The sequence below is a fragment of the Amphiura filiformis genome, chromosome 7, assembly GCF_039555335.1.
Source record: "Amphiura filiformis chromosome 7, Afil_fr2py, whole genome shotgun sequence".
NCBI classification, from domain to species: domain Eukaryota; kingdom Metazoa; phylum Echinodermata; class Ophiuroidea; order Amphilepidida; family Amphiuridae; genus Amphiura; species Amphiura filiformis.
Genome location: NC_092634.1, coordinates 36,122,445 through 36,144,259, shown reverse-complemented (window position 1 = coordinate 36,144,259; position 21,815 = coordinate 36,122,445). Strand labels below are relative to the sequence as shown.

Genomic DNA, 21,815 nt, shown 5'->3' with positions numbered 1-21,815 from the left:
CATGTAACCAAGCATAGTGATAATGCAAATGATATATGCCCGTCCCCCTCCCACTTCCGCCACCTATGATGCAACATAATCTAATTTCTTGCAACCCCAAGGAATAATACCAGTTATTATTCTTTTTTGATCTAACTATAGTTGTACTCAAACTCTTTTTTGTACTCTTGACCCATATGCAAGTGTGCTCCCATCCTGCAACAACGTTGATTAACACCATAATTAGTAAGAGCTCCACAGTTATACTCAGCAAGATAGTAAGTGGGTTTCTCTCATGTTACCACATTATTTTGGCTTAAAATGGACAGAAAACATTCCTGACAGTTGTTACTAATATTATTTCATCATTTTTGGCAAAGAATAACAAAATTAAAATTTTACCAAAATCATATATTATGGCTTTAACCTTCATGCCAAGGATCACGTTTCTATTCACATTTTTCTAAGACAAGTCCTTCCGTTTGGTCAAATTGTGATGAAGTCTCAACTTCAAATCCAAACAATTATTATTTGGTCCAGCTCCACTGACACCTCATTAATATCTTTGGTCCTGATTGTTTTGTAATAGGTATAAGGATTTTACTTTGAAATTCAATATTATTGTACAATTGGAACTGTAATTTATCCCAAAAAATGTGTACATGTACAATCTTGACACTAAGGTTTTTCTTGCACAAAATTAAATGATTTGAAATATCATTGGTGCTTGTTTTACAAGTAGTGTCTTGAGAAAAATATATAGTTTGATCTATCTGTCATGTAGCATTCTAAAGTTAGAAGCAAAACGGTCAAACTGCCATGTAACATCCTAAAGTTATAAGCAAAAAGGTCAAATTGTAGGCCATATAGGGGTGTGAAACAGGTCTCAAATTGTTTGTCATGTAAAAAAAGGTCAGAAAGTCTGCTTTGTCTAGAATACTGGGGAAATATGGCAAAAAAGTTTGGACTATGACCTATTTTGTGATATTTCTTCTGTAACTATGTACTTTAAATGGTGCAAAACCATTCCATTTCTGACTATATTACATGATAAACAATATGAGACCAGTTTTGTTAAAATCAAAGTACTTTTCAGTTTTGACCCCTGTGGGCCCCAAAAGTTGAACTTTGACCTTTTTGCTTTTTTAGGATGAGAGGAATACTTTGGTCTGGTTTTAAACCAAAATTGACCAATTTTGAAATTGCCATTTCTGTAAGGGATGCACCATTAGATTCTCAGGGGGGCATGGGAGTTCAGGTTGGGCATATTTCTTTTTTTGCTCATCAGTGAGGCAATTTTTTTTTCGTCTGACTAGTGGGCAAAGTTGTTTTTTTATCCAACTAGTGGGCAGAGTTTTTTTTTCAAAAAACTCCCACCCCCCTCTGGAAATCAAATGGTGCACCCCTAAAAGTGGTTAACAGGGCAATGCAAGTATATTTGTTAATTATTGTTAACTACATCAAAATAATAAGAAAGTTTTCTCTAATGTGAAATGGTGTGTGACCATGATATGTTTTTTAACTGAAATATATTCTATGTTAATTCTCTAGTATGTAAATTACATTAAAGATGAAGTGTTCAGATACAAAAGTGATACATGCCATTTTTCAACCTTTTTGAGACAAGGTTACAAACATGTGCTATAAATTGACCCCCTATAAAAAAATTCCGCGGTACCTATATTTTCTTATTATTTATTTACATTTGAAAAAATTATATCAGTTTTTGCATCTGAACTCTTTAGATATATTAAATATTTTAATTTTGTATTAAGGCTATTTGTATATTAAGTGTTTTTGTTAATTTTGTAATAAAATACTGCTGTACAATGACCTAACAAGAAAAACAGTCGTATCAATGAACTTTATTGAAGTTTGAGCAAAATAAGTGTTTCTAAATAAAGAACATTGCAGTGTTCAGACAAAACTGAGTAAAGTTGCATCACATTTGCACAGATAGATGCACCCACCACATTCAAGAAAAAAGAAAGTCAATTTTAATGCCTTTGTAATTAAATGTTTAAACATATTAATAATTATTTTATGGTTTTAGAACATATACCAAAAATTTTAATCTTTGCATGGCTTTTCGTTTTTAAAGACTGAAAAGTCTGTATGCTTTTTCCACGTATATAAAAAAAAAAAAAAGCCAAACCAGGGTTGTAGCTACATTGTACAGTGTGGGTGGCAGAGCCCACCACTCAGTTTTGGAGCCCACCACTCAGCTGCAATTTAAGCACTGGAGCCCACCACCACCAAAATTGTATCATTTTATTGAATTAGTCAAGAATTTGGCCCATTTTGGCAAGAAAATGCCAAATATGCAAGATTTTCATCAAATGTCAACCACCACTAAAAATTTCCTACAGCTGTAGCTACAACCCTGATACCAACATGACATCATTTTTGTGGGGGAAAAATATCTGAAAGTCGAGCAGTAATACAGGGATGCTAGTTTTCAGGTAATTAACTGATATCCTACGTTTTGTTGCTCCAAATTTCCGTACTTCTATTTATTTTCAGCCTGTTTTATGGATTCACAGCCCAAATGTACGCACTTTTTCAGGCTTTTCCTGCAAAGTCACTTCGGGCCACTGGCATCCCTGGTAATACCATCTCCCACCTGCTTGTGGGGTCCAGCATTATCTGTGTATGAAGTATGCCAGTGGTTCTTTTTGGGGTATATTTCTTATAACAATCTTGTGGGGTTCAAAACATGTACCACCAATAGTTTGTGGGGGGAACGTTTTTCACAAAGACCTACCTCCCCCTCCCCCCTTTCTCCCATGAGCCAAGAAATAGCATTTCCACACGTTTCACATCTTAAGGAGTTCAGTAAGCTATTAATGGGAACCATGATTTATGCCCCACAAAGAAATTGTATCGTATAAGCTATTGCTGCACAGTACCCCACAATAATGCTGGCACCGGTGCCACAGCTGAAAACTCCACACTTGAGGAGTAAAGGATGTGTGGGAGGGTGTGAATTTGAAAGTTAACATTGTAAGTTAAGGGGACACACCACCTTTACGCTTCCCATTGAAATATGTGCAAAAAAGCCTCTCGGAAATAACATATAATTCCTGCAATGGAGCATTGAGACTATGCGTGGTTATTTTAACTTTGATGTAAATATATATTGCACCAAAAAAGTATCCTTACACTTGGAAAAAATAATCACAATTTCAAAATTGAACCATATTGGAGTAAATATTTTTTAATAGATGTACTATCTAATCCGGTACATTATTACACCCCATTGAATTCAATGTGTCTTCAAGAAGCAAAGTTACAAGCATTTGATTAAACGAGGGCCCAGTTTTAAAAGTGACAAACTGGCCTATTCAAAACTGCACGGACATCTGGTTTGAGAGTGGGGAATGGCTAATTTGTGCGTGCCTTTAATTTAAAACAAAGGGAACAAAAGAAAACTGAAACAAAAGAGCTTACAAATCAAGTTATGAAAAGTACAGAAGTAAAAACTGAAATAAAAACTGCTTTAAATATCGCTTCATTGAAGAAACTGTGTTGTCTCTTTGCTGTGCTTGTTGGAATCTTTTTACGCCTTGTATATAGGCCAGTTTGTCACTTTTAAAACTAGACCTTCGTCTATTCAACTGCTTGTAACTTTACTTCTTGAGGTCACATTGGATTCAATGTGGTGTCATAATATGCAGGATTAGATAGCACATCTATTAAAAGCACAAAAGAACAATATGGTTCAGTTTTGAAATTGTTTTTTTTTTCCAAGTGTAAGCATACTTTTTTGGCGCAGTATATTTGTTTTTGCTCATGGATCGCCTGTCAGTTTTTTGCATATTTGGTTTTACCCCATTCCGTGATTTAACTATTGAAAACCCCAATTCTTGGGATTTTACATCAATACATGATTTGTGATTATTCGCCAGAACAGATTTTTTTTTTCTGCACATAATTTCATCAAAGAAACGAATCTCGGACACATTTGCTGAAAAATTTAACAAATAAGCTAAATTCCTATGTTTTACGTGGACTATTTACGTTGCACTTTTTGAATCTTATGGTGGTGTTCCCCCTTAACATTGTAGTCAATGGGTACTCGGGGATATGGAAAGTTAACATTGTAGTCAATTGGTACTCGGGATATGGAAAGTTAACATTGTAGTCAATGGGTACTCGGGATATGGAAAGTTAACATTGCAGTCAATTGGTACTCGGGATATGGAAAGTTAACATTGTAGTCAATTGGTACTCGGGATGGGTTAACATTGTAGTCAATGGGCACCCGGGATATGGAAAGTTAACATTGTAGTCAATGGGTACTCGGGATATTGAAAGTTAACATTGTAATCAATGGGTACCCAGGATATGGAAAGTTAACATTGTAGTCCATGGGTATCCTGAATATGGAAAGTTAACATTGTAGTCCATGGGCACCCGGGATATTGAAAGTTAACATTAAAGTCCATGGGCACACAGGATATGGAAAGTTAACATTGTAGTCAATTGGTACTCGGGATATGGAAAGTTAACATTGTAGTCAATGGGTACTCGGGATATGGAATTAAAGTTAACATTGTAATCAATGGGTACCCAGGATATGGAAAGTTAACATTGTAGTCCATGAGCATCCTGGATATGGAAAGTTAACATTGTAGTCCATGGGCACCCGGGATATGGAAAGTTAACATTGTAGTCCATGGGCACCCGGGATATGGAAAGTTAACATTGTAGTCCATGGGCACACAGGATATGGTATACTAACATTTTAGTCACTGGGCACCCAGGATATGGAAATTTAACATTGCATGTAGTCAATGAACACCCGGGATATGGGAAGTTAACACTTTATATAATAAAATTGAATATTCCCGCGCGTTCGTGAGCAGTTGTAAATTTTCAGCAGCTCAACAAGCTTCAACGGGTAGATTTTACTGGCCTCTTTAGCTTTGCCCGGGATATTATTTCTAGACATGCAAAAATTAAAGTATCCTTGGGACTTATCCCCCCTGATACCCAATGTAGGCCTATATTCAACTTCCACTGTCCGATATTTGTCCTTGCTATATTTTTATTCAAAATGTGTTTTTGCAAGGGCTTGAAACCCTGAAATAAGGGACCGTTCACCAACACTTGTAAGGGGGGGCTGATGCAAAAAGGGGGGCCCTGGAAAATTTTGACCCACCTAAGGGGGGGCCTGAAAAAAATTACTACAATTTTTCTTGGGAAAATTGAGTTTATATGCTTTTCTATGGGGTTGACCGATAATTTTCATGTCGAAAAAGGGGGGCCTTAAAATTTTCGAGGTGTGTAAAGAGGGGCCCCGAAAAATTTTCGCAATAAAATTTGCATGCGGGCCCCCTTACAAGTGTTTGTGAACGGTCCCTAAATAAAGTAACAACATCGGTGATAAATGAAAGTAGCTGTGACAGATCGAAAGGAAAAAATAAGAGGTCTTTGGGTGACGTGACGTGACGCTTACATGCAAAAAGTGGACTAACCCCTTAGAAATGATTTTTGGGCTAATTTGAATAGGCCTACCTGATCCATTTGGTGGTACATTTTTATATTTCCCCCTGAAAAGTGAACCTTTTTGTCAATTTGAGGGCGTGCCTCCCTGACGATAATAATAACAGATGATGGTGGATGCGATATCGCTATTTTTGACGTCGCCATTGGATTAACACATAATCATGAAATCTTCACAAACAATTCTAAATTTGTTATGTGGTGTCAAAGCAAAATTATCTTACTCTAAAACCGTTGGGGTTCTGCAAAGTACCCCACTGCAAGTATGTTAATTGTCCATTTATAATCGCTAACCGTGTATTGTGAATGGGGCTGTCAGCCCTGTATCTTCGCCAGCCTCGTACGTCCGTGTTGCGTGTCCTATGCCGCCTGAATAATAATATTTTATTATTAATAATAATTAATAACAATAAAAATAATTTTATTAATAAAATAAAAAAATAGCATTTATCATTATTGGGCCTAGTAGTAGTAGGCCTACTAGTAGCTACTAGTAGTGGTATAGTATACAAACATCATCATCATTTATATGCTTGCAATTTCGCAACAAATATACAGGCCGGATATTACAACCTATGAACCATTAATACATGGGATCAATAAGCTTCAATACATGTCTCAAACACCATGTGCTTTTCAATTATTTCGATCACAACATTTATTAATAACACATTGGAAATCCCCTCAAAAATTCCCCGCCTTAGCCCTTTGTTCGCGCTTCTATTCCTGTTTTTTCCGCCGCTAGGCTTCAACACGGCAACTGCATTTTCAGCCTGATTTAACCAATTACCTTTTGCGATTCTAAGCTCTGGATTTATGGTGACTTGTTGATGACCATTCATCTTGGACATGTTGGAGAATATTGACAACATTTATGTATCTTGACCGGGATTCTTGACGTAAGTATTCCGTAAAGTAATATATTTTATATAGGCTTGCTGGCCGCCAGTTTATTGTGATCATGAACAAATGATATGTTAACTCTTTTACTGATTTTTAGTTACTACCTTGCCAGATATGTATCAAGCAAGCATTATAATTATGGGAGTTCGGGAACGAGCATATTCTGTTCCGACTTTACTGGGATTTCTTTCGCGCGCACGAATTTTTCAGAATATTTTAAGCCTCAAATGAAGGCGTGTTTTGCTATTTTATGTGCAAGCGCACCATGCGCACGGAAGCACAAAAAAGGTTACCCTTTTCCGGGGATTTCCCCAAGTCATACATGTTGGACAATGGACCTTATTTCTAGCTATTTCTATTCATTGTTTCATGATCAATAATGTAGCTTAATGTGGCAGGTGTCTTTTTGTGCTTTCAATCTATGTACTTTGAACTAAAGGAGTGTCTTTCAGAGAGTTCAAACATGATGAGTTTAAATCATGTATATAAATAAATAAATAAATAAATAAATAAATAAAATGAGTTGTCTCATTCAAAGTGTTTAAAAGAGGATACTTGGCAAACATGTTTTAACATGTCACATATTAAAATATGTTGTTGATGTCCGGGGGTCGACGTATCAATTTAGAATATTTGTACTTTGAAACCCCGGAGGGGGTTCTTCCTGGTTGAAGGTATACGGGGATGTGCCACGGTTTTGGGGTACCTTTTCAGCGATTTTGGTATATCGATGGGAGGGTTTTCAGTGAAGACCCATGCGCATTTTGGAAGAACTGCACTTAAAGCGCCCAATTATGGCAAATTTGGGTGCTTTTTCTTGAAAAATTTTGTACAACCCCCCCCGGCTTTGAAAAAGGATAAAAGAGTTCAAATATGGAGAGTTGTCTTCAAAGAAAAAGTATATGGGTTACTTGGCAAATGTTGGGATGTGGTATGTTTTGTAAGAGAGGGTCATTTTGAGAGTTTAAATATGGCGAGCTGTCACATTCAGAGTACTTTACATTCAGAGTAAAGGTTGTAGATGTGGCATGTTATGTTCGTGTATTGGGGATGTTTGTACTTTGAAGTGGAGAAGATTTTTTTGGAGAGTTCAAATATGGTGAGATGTCATTTGTCACATTCAGAGTATTGAAAGAGTTGTGGCGTGAATATGTTGATGTATTGGGAATGTTTGAAGTGGGAGAGAGTCATTTGGAGAGTTCAAATTTAATGAGTTGTCAAATTTAGAGTACTTGCGGAGTTATATTTAGCAAAATTGGGATTGGTGGTGTCTTCATGTACCAGATATGTTTGATCTTAGAAGTTGGGGAGGTCGTGATTTCAAATTTGGCGAGTTGTCACCTTTAAAATGGTTATCATGGATATTCAGTAAACATTTAGCCTATATGATGTTCCATTTCAGTTCCACTTCTCCGTCATCTTCATTTCAACAATGCATATTCATCTGGACGTTCGTGGGGAAGACCTCATAATTACACACATCCCAGAAAATAACTGGCTGGACAGGTGGGTATACTTAAACAATTATGAATCATGCCTCCACGCTATATCATAGACAGTAAAAAGTATGTCTATGGTATATAGGACTCATGATACCGTAGGCTCAACTTGAAAAAGGTCTTTCCAAAATTAAATGCTTAAAAGGAGGGCTAAAATGTCAAATAAGGACAACCCACTGACATGCTTGCAAATAACACCTTCGTAATTATCATGCTTCCGCAAGCTGAAGGAGGACATCCCACAACATATACAAAAAGTTCAATGTCGGGTTTAAAAATAAAGGGTATAAATAAACCTTGTTTTGAACATTTGCTGCAAAACAATTTAACATAATGTAATTGAAATATTCATGAAATTCATTTGGCAATAACGATTCGTGGGTTGTGAGCTACATATCGAGGGCTGGGGCACCCCAAATTGCCATTTTGAGAACAACACATTACTGTAACTCCATGGAGATAAAAAACAAACAAAAACGTTTTACTAGGAAAGAAATGGTTAAAAATAATGATTATTTTATAAATTATTTAAAATATTGTTTCTGATAACATTATTACGTGTGTATTTATCAATACCCGTTTATAAATATAGTCGAAGCTTTGTATCATCACAAACACCCACAGCAAGAGTTAGGAGCTGTTAGGCACCGCCGCCATATTTGTTCTATCTTTGTATCGACAGTCGGTGCTGCTTCGGTGCTTGCTATGAATGACCTATCGGCAAATTATTTATCGGGCCGCCCTGTTGGCAATAGCAATGTTTTATTATGAATATTGTTATTCGGCAGGAAACCCCTATGTACTTGTGGCCCTTGAATATGCTTAAAACAACACTGCCAAGAGGTTGCATAAGATGTTTTTGATTTAAACATACATAAATCCTTGCCCCTGTAACGTTGGTACAGGCAGTTGTTGCAGTACTCTTAAATAAAGTTTATTCTTGATGTGAATGTATTATTTATGTTTCAGAATGATGTTCAAGATTATGCCATATTCATACGCTCCACGACTTTCTTTGATATTTATGACGTTTGTCACGATACTGCATTTATGCAGCGGCTCATTTGCTATTGATGATGATGGGAAAATGGATCAGGACATATTGCACGATCTGTTAACAGGACAAAGCGAACGAACGCATGAAGCAGACAGGGGGAATCTATCATGTGTCAACCATCTAGAGTTTGCAGCTTTTATTCAATACAGTACAGCAAGAGAATTGATGAGCGAGGAGAAACAGGACGAAATGCCAGCAGTTCATAGTTTTGTCAACTCAAATGGAACAATGAAGTAAGTAGTTCATTGTTAATATCAAATGTTTTAATTCTGAACAAAATACGGACTGAAGTACCCGATTTTTGGGCCAATTATATCTGATGATGATCTGCAAAGCAAAATGGAATTTGCGCAGTTTCTCTTCAATCCGGGTGATGTCACACCAACACAAAAGCCAAGACCACCAACCTTTGCGAGGCAAGGCACAGCTTGATAAGTTTGGGAAAGAAATTAGATATGGAATCAAACAAACGGAGGCCTGAATAATATTCCCATCATATTACTTTAGTATAAGAAAGTTAATCTATTCTTTCTTTCTTTTCTTCTTCAGATATTACATCTGCAGACCATGTAGTACGTGTGGGAAAGGAGTCAGAATTCTTGTCCCGTGTCAGTCGCATAATGACACTGTCTGTGGTACAACTTGCATTGATCCGAGACAAATGTATTCAACCCGTAGTCAACATTGCTGTGATTCTTCAATTTATGATGTCTCACTCTCATCATGCTCATCGCCAGGTTATTTGAATAATCATTATTATAAATAAATATTTCAGCATATTGAACGGAAACCCAAGAACAATAAAAAAAACCCATTTTGATAATAATTTAGTGAAAAGAGCTATTTCTCAATACGTCAAAGCCGAGAAAAGAAACCCAATGATAATGCATGATTTTGCGGTTTTAAACCATTGAAATATTAAGAAATTTTAAATTTCAAACATTTTTTTTAATTTCGAGCATTTTATCATTAGTATAATGTGTGACTTGAATCACTTAAGGATAGATGAGTTGACTTATGACGTCATTGCATTATGCGCGCGCATCATCATAATTTCCATTGGTTTTTTGCCAGGGGGGGCCGGCCAAGATTGGCTGAATTTTGACGTTGTCATTGGTTTTACACGTAAACACAAAAATGTCTCAAATTATTCCAAAACTGTACGTATGTTATTAAGCACTATTTTATCAGTCTAAATCCGTTGAGGTTCGCCAGTGAACCTCATTGTAAGTACTGTTTTTTGAATGTTTTGTATGAATAACGCACGGTATGTTTATGATATATACCTAAAATTTCCCCCATTGTGTATCACGGTTCGCGTGGTCTAGGGTACATGCCACAAAATAGCTTTCCATAGACTTTACGTGCAAAATAGGGGTCACGTTTTAGGCTATAAGTCGAGTTACGTCTTACTTTGAAATATATATTTGATATCATCTTAATCAGAACAAAATTCTGCATAACATATCTGAAAATGACACCATATTTTAGGTCTACTTTTTGAGAAAAATAGCGCTATATAAAAAGACCCGATTTTCCCGTGTTTACGTCCGACTGCTAACCGCGTTTTGACCTCGTGTGTTCATGCGCTCATCATCGTAAACATCACTCAAATTTTCGCGTTTTCTGTTCAAATTAGTAGAGATCACATTCACAAGTTCTAGCAAAACACGATTTGCAACACTAAAATTGTTAATATTGTACCGATTTTGCACATTTTTATGCAAAGTTGGGACTATAGTCGTGATAAACTTTTACCGGAAACCGCTTCACACGCGGATTTAGTGGCATGCACCCTTGAAGAGGCTAAAACATCGTTTTTAGGCCTTGAAAATGATTTTGTTATCTTTTTCACTACATTTTGAATTAATTGCAAGAAATTTTGGGTTATTTTCTTTCATACTTTAGACAGGATGTCGATTTCAAGCACAAGCATGATAGCCGACAATTGCCATTTTTCGTCATTTTGATGCACAATGGTTGCTGATTTGCTATTTTCATGAAGATATTAATTGATGTTAAAAGTAAACGTTCTTTAAACATCTTTTACAAGTGCATAACTTCAAAATTAAAACATTCTCAGTACCTGCAGAATATTTAAAAAGACAAGAAATGTCAATCAAGTAGGCCTACCCCCCCTTCAGCGTCACTTTTAACCCGTTTTGTCCAAAAAGCAAATGTAATGAATGGCTATTTGAAATTAAATATTAATATAAATTAAACTTTGAATGTTATAACAATTTAAAATACTGGACAGTGGTATAAATAAAGCAAACTAGAAACTTAAATATCTTAAATCTAATATTTTATGTAATTTTATTAAAATTGAAGGCCAAAACTTGAGTTTAAATGACAAAAAAATTGGTTAAAAATAACAATGAAATTGAAAAACTTCTTTGTAATTTAAACACCAATCAAAAATGTTTTCAATATTTTGAAACTCTTCTTTATTCATATCAAAAGGTTTCAAACTTCTACCAAAATCGGAACTTTTATTAAATTGGAAATAAAAGCAGGCCTATTCGCGGCAAACGCACATACAGCGAAAAACCTGGCGGCGTCCATGAACGCGCTTGTTGATGTCCCTCCTCTTTTCTTCGCGTGCATTTTAAATAGATAAAGACGCGCGGAAAACGCATGGAATTGCTCCTAAGGGTACATGCCACAAAATAGCTTTCCATAGACTTTACGTGCAAAATAGGGGTCACGTTTTAGGCTATAAGTCGAGTTACGTCTTACTTTGAAATATATATTTGATATCATCTTAATCAGAACAAAATTCTGCATAACATATCTGAAAATGACACCATATTTTAGGTCTACTTTTTGAGAAAAATAGCGCTATATAAAAAGACCCGATTTTCCCGTGTTTACGTCCGACTGCTAACCGCGTTTTGACCTCGTGTGTTCATGCGCTCATCATCGTAAACATCACTCAAATTTTCGCGTTTTCTGTTCAAATTAGTAGAGATCACATTCACAAGTTCTAGCAAAACACGATTTGCAACACTAAAATTGTTAATATTGTACCGATTTTGCACATTTTTTATGCAAAGTTGGGACTATAGTCGTGATAAACTTTTACCGGAAACCGCTTCACACGCGGATTTAGTGGCATGCACCCTCTAATGGTAATGGGTCTCGCCTGCGGTGCACAGGGTCCCGAGATCGAGTCCCGCTCACTCCCGGCTATAATTTTTTTTTTCTTCACATTTATTTTGAATCCAAAAATATTTATTTTTTTGTGAAAATTTATACATTCACTGAGAAATATATTTTGTGCATTTTTTTTCTGTAACGGGGCCAATAGAGCTAAAAACACAACTCTGCACGGGGCGTCCAATGTCCAGGCAGTGTTGCCGTCATATTGTCTGTTTTGTTTACGATATTGGCTGTTGCCACAGTGAATAATGTAGTCCACCATCGTCTGGTTTTTTGCCTGGCGGTATACGCTGGCGAAGTGACGTAATAAATCGGATTAACTACCATAGCAATAGGTGAACAATTTTAAATATATCGCGTTGCATGCACTCTACTCATCACCTATGTATGTCTGCATTGTTGTCACCTATTGCTATGATAGATCAACTATTACATAACTTAGCCAGTGTATGCAAGCGCATCATATTTTGTTCAGCGCCCGTGCTTTTAAAACCACCGCCTCATCACAATAAGGCTATTGAACAGTGTAGTGGTTGTATGCAGTTCGCTCACGCATATCGATATATCAGTCCCTTGCCTTTGTTGATAAACATTGAGGTCAACTCATCTATACCGTGTGATGTGAACCATAGACTAATCATACAACACATTAGGTCGACGTTCATCACATTAGCATGCAGCCCATGTAGTAGATTTAATATATCTGTGAAATAAACATTTAAAACTAAAATTAATTTGCTACTTTATTGCTTATTTTCAGTTTCAACAACGGACATGGTTCCTACTTCAGCTACTATTCCTGACCACGTTGCTACTTCAGGCATTCATACACTCGAATCAACACGTGCACGTGATGAATGTGAACATACGGAGGATCTTAAACCCCCGCTTAAACCGAGCTGGGTTCCAATTTGTATTGCGACTACCATACTATTGATTTTCCTCATGGCCGTCATGATTACTGTCATTCTTCTAGTGCAGATTAAAAGGTATTTTTAATTCAAAGTCTAAAGAAGGGCTCACAGTTGGGACTCTGTGTACACATTACATTCTGTAACATGGAAAAGGAACATTACAATTAAGTATGATTCTCAAGCCATTTTACGATTCGCCCGAGTGAATAATTATATTTCAAGTACTATATATAATACTGTAATAATGATAATCGTAAAACTATTATCATAACAAATATCATTTCCTTCTTCCATTCTAATTCTTGTACAGAAACTTAAGACGACCAAAAATTGTCTCAGATTGCAGCGAATCACAAAACCTGCAGAATAACCGGATACATGAAACAAACACCCCAGACCAATTCGAAGATCAAGTAGTAGCACCTATAGCCGCTGTATCGCCAGAAGACCGCACGCCGCTGAGGACTGCGTCCACCACCCACAGCAGCTACCATAGCACAGACGGCATTCTCTCAAAACCGGCTTGGAACACAGCTCAGACCCACGGCAACCCCATAACACCTCCCACTTTGACGCCAGATATCAGCATTAATCGTATCAAAGAGAGTAATCTAAACCAGTACGTACCTGTACACGCTCCAATTGATCAAGGACACCTACGCTTTGATGCGAATAACATGCTCCACCCGTCGGTTTTAGATCCGCAAGTTACGGTAAAACCTGGTAACAACCCATATTGGATCGAAATGTCCGGTTACTTTGGTCCGCAAGGTGGTACTCTTAGTTGTGACCAGTCTGATGTGGTACTTGAGATTCCACCAGGAGCTATCCCTGCATCACATCCACGGCAATTGATCACCGTCAAGGTCAGCCTGACACCAAGTATCTTCTCCATAGAGGTTGAAAAGGGAGGGTTGTTCTTATCACCTCTAGTGGATTGTGAGTCACCTGGTTTGAAAAGGTTCAAGAAAGATGTCATCATCAAGTTACCCCATCGCGCGCATCTTAGACCCGACTGGCAATTCTTAGTTCACTACACTGATGACTCTTTGGTTGTAGGAGATCGCGGTTTTGGTTGGCGAGTTGTGAAGTCTTCTTATCAGAACGCAAGACGAGATATACAGAACGCTGCTCCAGCAAATATCTCTCGCGTGTTAGATGTGCAGTTCACAGTCGATACCAAATACGTTTACATCACAACACCACATTTTTCGAAATACACTTGTTCGGGTTGTGGTAAAATACGCGAGTTGTCCTTCGAAGCGGTTGTATACATTCATGATATTCATCTGAGTGCTGAAAGAAGAGTGGATCTTCATTGCTATCTCCTTGATAGTATCAAGGATTTTCAGCGAAGAGTGGATGTGAATGAGACCTTTAAACAACACACGCCTCACAAGCCCCTGATAATCGATGCAAAGAAAGGGAAGGAACTGGATGTTTCCTTGGTAGATATGGGTGAAGATTGGAAGTGGAAGATAGACGAACGTATTCACAAAGCAACTCAGGTAATAAGCTGGTTATGTTTTTGTCAGGTTGTTTCAAATTCTCTTAATCTTAAAGTTCATTTTAGCAGTTATTTATTACATTCTGGGTTTTTTTCTTGCGCATATTACTAGATTTAGTAAATAGGCTTCGACGAATGTGGCGCTATCTAACTAAAATATATTTAACAAAGAGCTGCTGTTCATGTCAAGAACATGTTGACTAGGGCTAATTCCCATCACATCTTACATATATTAATATTGGTCTCTTATACATTAATTCCGTACTTGTTATCTCTATGCACAGGTTGTGAACGTGGATGACCTTGTTCGTTGTCACTCTGACCTTGTGCCAGATTTCACAACATTTACCCTTAGACCTCGTCATTCAGGCATCATTGGAGAGCAGCAGAGCCCATCAAGCTGCCTGGAGACTCATGTGAATATCAAGCAGAAATCACGTGCCAAGGGTATCACAATTGATATTGCCATTGATCTCGACGGGAGTTCAATTCATGAAACAAGAGGTTTTTACTGTTCCATACTTAAATCACGTACCCTACCTGGGGTGTATTCCACAATTTTTTTTTGAAGTGTAGTATAAAACCCCGATTGTAATAAAACCCTTCGTAACTCAAGTATAAACCGTTCGCATGTTATGAATTTCCTTTACTGGACGTAACTTGACGAAGGGTCCTTGTAGTAAATCCCTATTATTTACGAATGGTACCGATCGTAAGTCATTTTTAGTTAACTGGATTTTACGATTGATTTTGAGATTTACGAAGATTCGTAAAGTTTAGTGAAATGGACCCCTATTCATCATGTTCATGTAGATTGTAGTCAGCTTCAAAGAGAGTAGGATGTGCACGATTTATGTACAGATTGCTCCGAAGTCGTGGAAGGTGAACGTATGAACAGTGACGTTTTGAAGGAAAAGCACACGGTAAACTATACTGTCTAGTAACAAATTTAAATATTTTGCAGTCCTTGAGATGTACACAGAAAAAGATACATGTCTTGTGCCATCACTTCTATTTTAAAACCACTAAGATGAACTCACTGTCAAGAGCATTCGAACCAAATCAGACCACCCTCCTGTAAGAAAACACATCTTAATTTGTTGATACATTATTCAATAGAGGAAAGCATCAGTCTTTGATTACCTATTTCATCAATATTTTTCTTATTTTATTACTAATATATTATCTACAGGTACACGGGAAGAAATGGAAGTGGGCCTAATGGAAGCTTTCTTAGCACTGAGTAACAAGCTTACGGCAACTCAATGGAAACCGCTATTTCGTACTTTGATGACAACTGCAACAGGCTATCCCATGAACGTGGAAGCTAAGATTAGTTTTATCGAAAACAAGGACCCCAATGATTTAAAAGAACAGATATACAATGGATTAATGGAGTGGTATCGTATGTGTGGGAAGTATGTCACTATACAGAAATTGTGCAGTGGTTTGCAAAAAGAACAGTTGGAATCTGTTGCAGCCGAAATCAATGATGTATATCATCAAGCAAGTGTTAAAGTAAGAGCGAAATCAAAGCTAGAAAAGAAGTCTCATTCATTGGAAACTACCGTCTGATGTAATGCAGTAAGTAGTTAGAGGGCACGGTTGGCTCTGACTCATAATCGGAGGGTTGCGGATTCAAACCCCGGCGGTAGTGATATCCTGTTGTATCCTTAGACAAGGCCCTTACCCTCTATTGTCTTTCTTGTCTCCCATCCACCCCGTGCCAAAACAAAAGCAGAAACACGCTCTCTTTTATATTAAGTATTCCATAAGTCATACCTGGAAAAGAAGTCTTCAGATTCCTTGGCAACTATACTGGTTGATTGGAATGTCATGCAGTAGTCAGGGTTTAGACTAACCTGTAACCACGGTACTCATACTACTCTTTTAGATTGTACCTAAATCATAAATAACATGAATGATGGCTAAGTAACTGGGTCAAGTTTCTTATATCTTACAAAAGCATGTGATACGCGTATGGTAAATCATGATCTTTTACTTGATAAATTATATTCATGTGGTATCACTGTCATTCATGTCATAGGACTGGTTCAAACCGTATCGATCTTAATGGTAGAACTCGAGCTGTCAATATAAATGCTAGTCTTTCTGAGATCCGTAAATAAATTCATCAGGATTGCCCATAATACATTATTTACAAAAGTTCTGGTGTACAAATCCAAAAGTATTTCGGTATATAAAGATGTTAAACATACCTCAATGACGTTTCGTACTACATCGTAGTACTTTCTCAAATTGACTGATCAACTCTCACACTCACAATTTCGACGCGGGAATTTTGAATAGGTTGGGAGATGGCTGTTTTTATTCGTTTTTATGATTAATATGTTTGTTTTAAATAAAACCATGTGATTCGTGCTTGATAATTATTTTTCTAACATAATTATAAGACATAATGTTGTGATTGCCGGGCACTTCCTTTAACGCGGCTGTGTACTCAAGACGTTGCTTCTTTCGCAAAATTGAGTTTTTTTGATATTTGTTACTTTGTTATGTTTTTTATAAATACAAGGAAAGAAAATCCAGATTTATAAACTCCAACTGCGCTATTTTATGGATTTAATTTCACTATTTCATTCGTGTTTGCAATTTTAAAAGAGAGAAAATCTTTGTTGTATCAGCGAGGTACACGCGGGCAACAACGCATCGCGCTGCGTATCGCGCAATTTGTTAACGCACAGATACGCTACGCATACGCGACGCTTATCTGCATGCGTGGCGCATCCTGTGGAAACACTAATTTCAAGTGGTCAAATGGCTCCGTTTTAGCTGATAAAATGTGGGTTTTTTCAAGTTCTCTCCCTCGATTTGAATATCAAGTTATGAATGGATTTCGCTCAAACTTCTCAACGGGCTGTGGATTTACCCGACGTTCACGTAATATAAGGTAGAAAAATGAAAACTGCCGCATTCTCCTGTGAGATTCGATGAAAGGGCAAAATGTGACCACTTTAAACTTCAACGGCCATTATTTCAATGTTCATTTTCTCGGTAAAATGACGATTTAGGTACACGATAACTCAATAAATACAGCATCTATAGGTAAGCAAATATGATCATCGTAAAAAGCATGATCGATTCAAGAAACGGTTTTCTCATTTTTTTATATTTTGATTTTAGGCATCATTTTGTGCAAATAGGCGTTTGTGAATTTTAAAAAGTTCATTTTGATGCCTTATATGGTCAATATCTCAAAAACTAAGGCCAATATCAAAAAATTTAAAAAAACGTTTTTGGAATGGAGCCTCAAGATTGAGCTAAAAACAAAATGAAATATTTTGGAAAGAGTGTTTTTTGTTATGACGTACCTAATATATATTGCCAAAACTCACTTTTTTGTGATTTTCTTCATAATTGTTGTTTTTACCCCAAATCTGTATTATGATTTATTGATGTCTTGCCTTCATAAAAATATATACTTTTATATGTCTTGCGCGAATAATTACAAAGTTATTGCACTTTTACTACATGCATGTCTGAGAGTACACAGCCACCTTAAGTGACCGAGAATAGGCGTATTTACCCTAGATATATAAAAAAGATGTCAAGTTGTTAATAAAATGATATACTATAAAAATACAAAATGAGATTTTCTTGTGTCTGTTTTATTGATCATTGATCTAATGTTTGATTTTGTAATGTCACGATTTACAGGATGTAAATCAGTCGTTTTTTCCCAACATCGTGTAATAACCATGATATTTTTTATTTGATTTGTCCGGGTTTTGACAACCCTGGATAACCTCTATTGAAGCTTATTTCCATTGGGGTCCATTTGAACACCGGGACGGGTTGGGAACAGTCAGGGGTTAACACCCTACTCTTTTCGAAACTGGCTGCGAGATACATGTACAGGTATGGCTCTCTGTACACGGGACCGACGGCTTAACGTCCCCTCCGAAGGACGGGGTACTTTCATGATTCATTTACCCGATTCTAAATGAACCATGGGGAGAGCGGAAGTCTGAATTTAATCTACAGAAGTTGCCAATTAATTTCAGACTTTTTTTTCCAAGTCAATATCCCGGCAAATCGCCACCGCCGGGAATCGAACCCGGGACCTCATGCACTAAAGGCAAGTACCCTAACCATTGCGCCACGCTCTCCCTGATAACGTGGTAGTTAAACTCGGGGTAATTATCATGACTATTATATGTGACGTGTCATGTCAAAAGGAAACACTTTTGGGCAAATTATCAATTTTAAGGTTTTTACATATTTTAAATATAGAGATATTTGCTCCACAACGCCGTTTTCCCGAATGAAATCGGACATTCCTAAGCGCAAGATATTGAGTTCGTAAGTTATGGCATCATAAAATTGGAAATTGAGATATCGCCCGGGAGATATCGGCCTTTAATTGACAATGTTGAGAGTAGGAATTACCTTGAAAAATGTCTCAAAAAATAAACGATGCCAGTTATATTCCGGTCTGAAACTATCAGACAATATTTTAAACATTAATAACATCACAAATTCGCAACAAACCCAAATTGTGAAAAAAATCACACCCGGGCAGATTTTTGGCTATTTCTCCATTTACGATCCTGCCCAAAAGTGTCTCCTTTTGACATGACACGTCACATATCATATTGCTACATTTTCACTCAATCAAGTGTTGTACGTCGTATCAAATTTTCCATTTTGATGCAGAATGAAATACCTTACATAATTATTAATTGGTTAAACGAGTATCATGTGACCAAAAATAGCTTTATAGACGAGTTAATGATTTTACGTAATTATTTTACTGAACACTGATGTTTTGGCTTGCTAGTGACTCGAAACACCCTCCTGAACAACATCCAAAAAGGGCACAGGGAGAAAAATTATAATTTGCATATTTCTAAAATTGCTGCTATTAAATGCAGGCCTCAAATCCTCAAAATTTGGGGGAATATGGATAAGAATCATCAAGTTGTGTTTCTCTCATTATTAGGATTCGGAAAAAGTATATTTTTAGAACAAGGTCGGAAAAAAACTGCAGTTATTTTAATAGGGAAAATGTTAAAAATATAGATAGAAAGCATTGTAAACAAGTTGTTTTTGTTAACACAGTAGAAATCGGTGTATCATATCCGATCACATCGTATTACATAAATTCGAGGGACCGTTGACAACAACATCCTGAGGGGGGGTGGTGGGGGCTGATGCAAAAAAAATCATCGCAAAAATTTTCGCCCCCCCTTTACAGACCTCAAAAATTTCACCCCCCCCTGACATGAAAATTATGGGTCAACCCCATAGAAATGCATATAAACTCAATTTTCCCATGGTCATTTTTTTCAGGCCCCCCCCCCCCTTAGGAGGGTCAAAAAAATTCAGGGCCCCCTTTTGCATCAGCCCCCTAACAAGTGTTTGTGAACGGTCCCCTACACAAGAAAAGTACAGTAAAAGTACCAGCAGGTCAAAAGTACATAAAAAGTATACTTTTTAGCCATAGGAAAAGTATACTTTATTTGGCTGTGTGAAAAGTATACTTTTGAATACTTTAAATGTACTTATTTCGCGTTCCAAAAAAGTACATTGTTTAAAAAGTACAGTATACTTTATTTAGCAATATGAAAAGTATACTTTATTTGGCCATATGAAAAGTATACTTTTTTTGGTCTTGTGAAAAGTATACTTATCACATGGCCAAATAAAGTATACTTTTCACATGGCCCAATAAAGTATACTTTTCAAATGGCCAAATAAAGTATACCATGCTCTACATATGGCTTAATAAATTATACTTAACATACGATTAAATTTGAAAATTTGTCTTGTAAGAAATTAGTAAGAGAATATATTTTGTAACTATCCTGGTTGCTTTCTTGTCCAGGTAACACAACATATGTCAAGGTTAAATGCCTTGTCCCTCCCTCCGGGGCACATTATTGCAACACCTCCTTAATTAATAATAATAATGTACACTTAATACTACAGCACTTGTGTCCGTCAAAAGATGCTCAGGGAGCTTTGCAGAAACAACAAATTGTACAATACTGCAAACAATACTATAATACATGTAACTCATATAAACTCAGATCAATGTTGAGATGTTCATGCATCAAGCCGGGCATAGGCATTTTGGAAAAATGTGTTTACAAGTTAATTTTGCTTTAAAATAACACAATTATGTTCTTGGTAAAGCGAACTGAAAATGGCAGGTTATTGTTCCAAATGTTTGCAGCTGAAACATGAAATGATCTGCTGACCCACTGGTTTCTGGCAACTGTTTCTTGAAGAAGTCCTTGTGTAGCAGAACGGATATTATGAGCTGGTGAATATACAGTTCTACACAATTAATTATTCTGGAGCTGATATATAGACGAATATCCAACGAGCCAAGTCATGGTCAGGATTTGGTCGGCCATTACTGGGTCCCTGGCGCACCAAGCTGGTGTTGTGACTGCCCAATTGGGTGCATGGATTAAAGCTGCTTAAAAAATCGATGTTATATTGTATTGTGTTGTAAACTTTCATCATTCTTTATACGTGTAACACGGGTGATGGAATGCAGTTTATAATTCCCGCCAAGGACGCATCATTTCACATTTCAGGTGAAATATACTCAGCGGGGACCCAGCCATGGCTGCCACTAAGGTGTAGGAATGCATGAAATTGGATTCGTCTATACAAAGTCTTGTAGACAACAAAATTCTTTGTTCAAAAGTAGCCAATGCAGGTCATGTAAAAACAGGTGTAATGTGGTTTTATGTAGGTATGTTCATGCATGCAAGTCTGGCAGCACTTATGTTTTGAATTAGTCTGTGCAGTTGAGTCTTGTGATGCCATGCAACAGAGAGTTGTCAATGTCTATCGTTGAGGTTATTGAATTACCTAAACATAGCACATTATACCATTGTCACGGTCCATATTGGGTATACACCAACAATGTATACATCTGCAGAATTCAGCAGTGTTGTATGTTGCCTGCATGGGCACTCATGAATGTGCTGAATGAGTGTGTAAGCTTACTCAATTATCAGCATTATATGGCATTTCTTGGTGTACAAAATATCTTAAACAATAACAAATACATAGTACCTTCTTTTGTGTCCATTGAATGCAATCAGAAATCCAAGTCATAGCATAATTATATCCATGTAAAATCCACAAAATGAGAGCTCCCATCTTAATATGTCATGTCAAAAACAGCTCCAAACAGAATGACAGTTATTTTTCAAATCCACAACAATATTGTCATGTGACCAATTTGCATATGAGGTCAAATGACTAATCCAAGAAAAGTACAAATTAAGTACACTAAAAAGTAT

At 36.8% G+C, this 21,815-nt stretch overlaps 1 protein-coding gene across 2 annotated transcripts; it reads left to right on the top strand.

The window, feature by feature from the left end:
* The first annotated feature begins 6,291 nt into the window (after nucleotides 1-6,291).
* Nucleotides 6,292-17,656, top strand: LOC140157078 (uncharacterized). Of its 2 annotated transcripts, XM_072180143.1 has the most exons (8): nucleotides 6,292-6,386; nucleotides 7,793-7,896; nucleotides 8,859-9,179; nucleotides 9,496-9,683; nucleotides 12,869-13,097; nucleotides 13,333-14,530; nucleotides 14,814-15,033; nucleotides 15,722-17,656. In XM_072180143.1, the coding sequence occupies exons 2-8, from the start codon at nucleotides 7,823-7,825 to the stop codon at nucleotides 16,102-16,104; spliced, it is 2,613 nt and encodes an 870-aa protein (XP_072036244.1). In that variant the 5' UTR covers nucleotides 6,292-6,386; nucleotides 7,793-7,822; the 3' UTR covers nucleotides 16,105-17,656. The 2 variants fall into 2 exon arrangements, with proteins under 2 accessions (XP_072036244.1, XP_072036245.1); XM_072180144.1 differs by lacking the exon at nucleotides 7,793-7,896.
* The last annotated feature ends 4,159 nt before the right edge of the window (nucleotides 17,657-21,815 follow it).

What these genes read in the sequence shown, in the direction of transcription:
- LOC140157078 (XM_072180143.1), top strand. Translation starts at nt 7,823, where the DNA reads ATGCATATTCATCTGGACGTTCGTGGGGAAGACCTCATAATTACACAC. An exon ending in GAAAATAACTGGCTGGACAG is followed by an intron (nt 7,897 to 8,858) that starts GTGGGTATACTT and finishes TTTATGTTTCAG; the next exon opens with AATGATGTTCAAGATTATGC. An exon ending in GTATTCACAAAGCAACTCAG is followed by an intron (nt 14,531 to 14,813) that starts GTAATAAGCTGG and finishes CTCTATGCACAG; the next exon opens with GTTGTGAACGTGGATGACCT.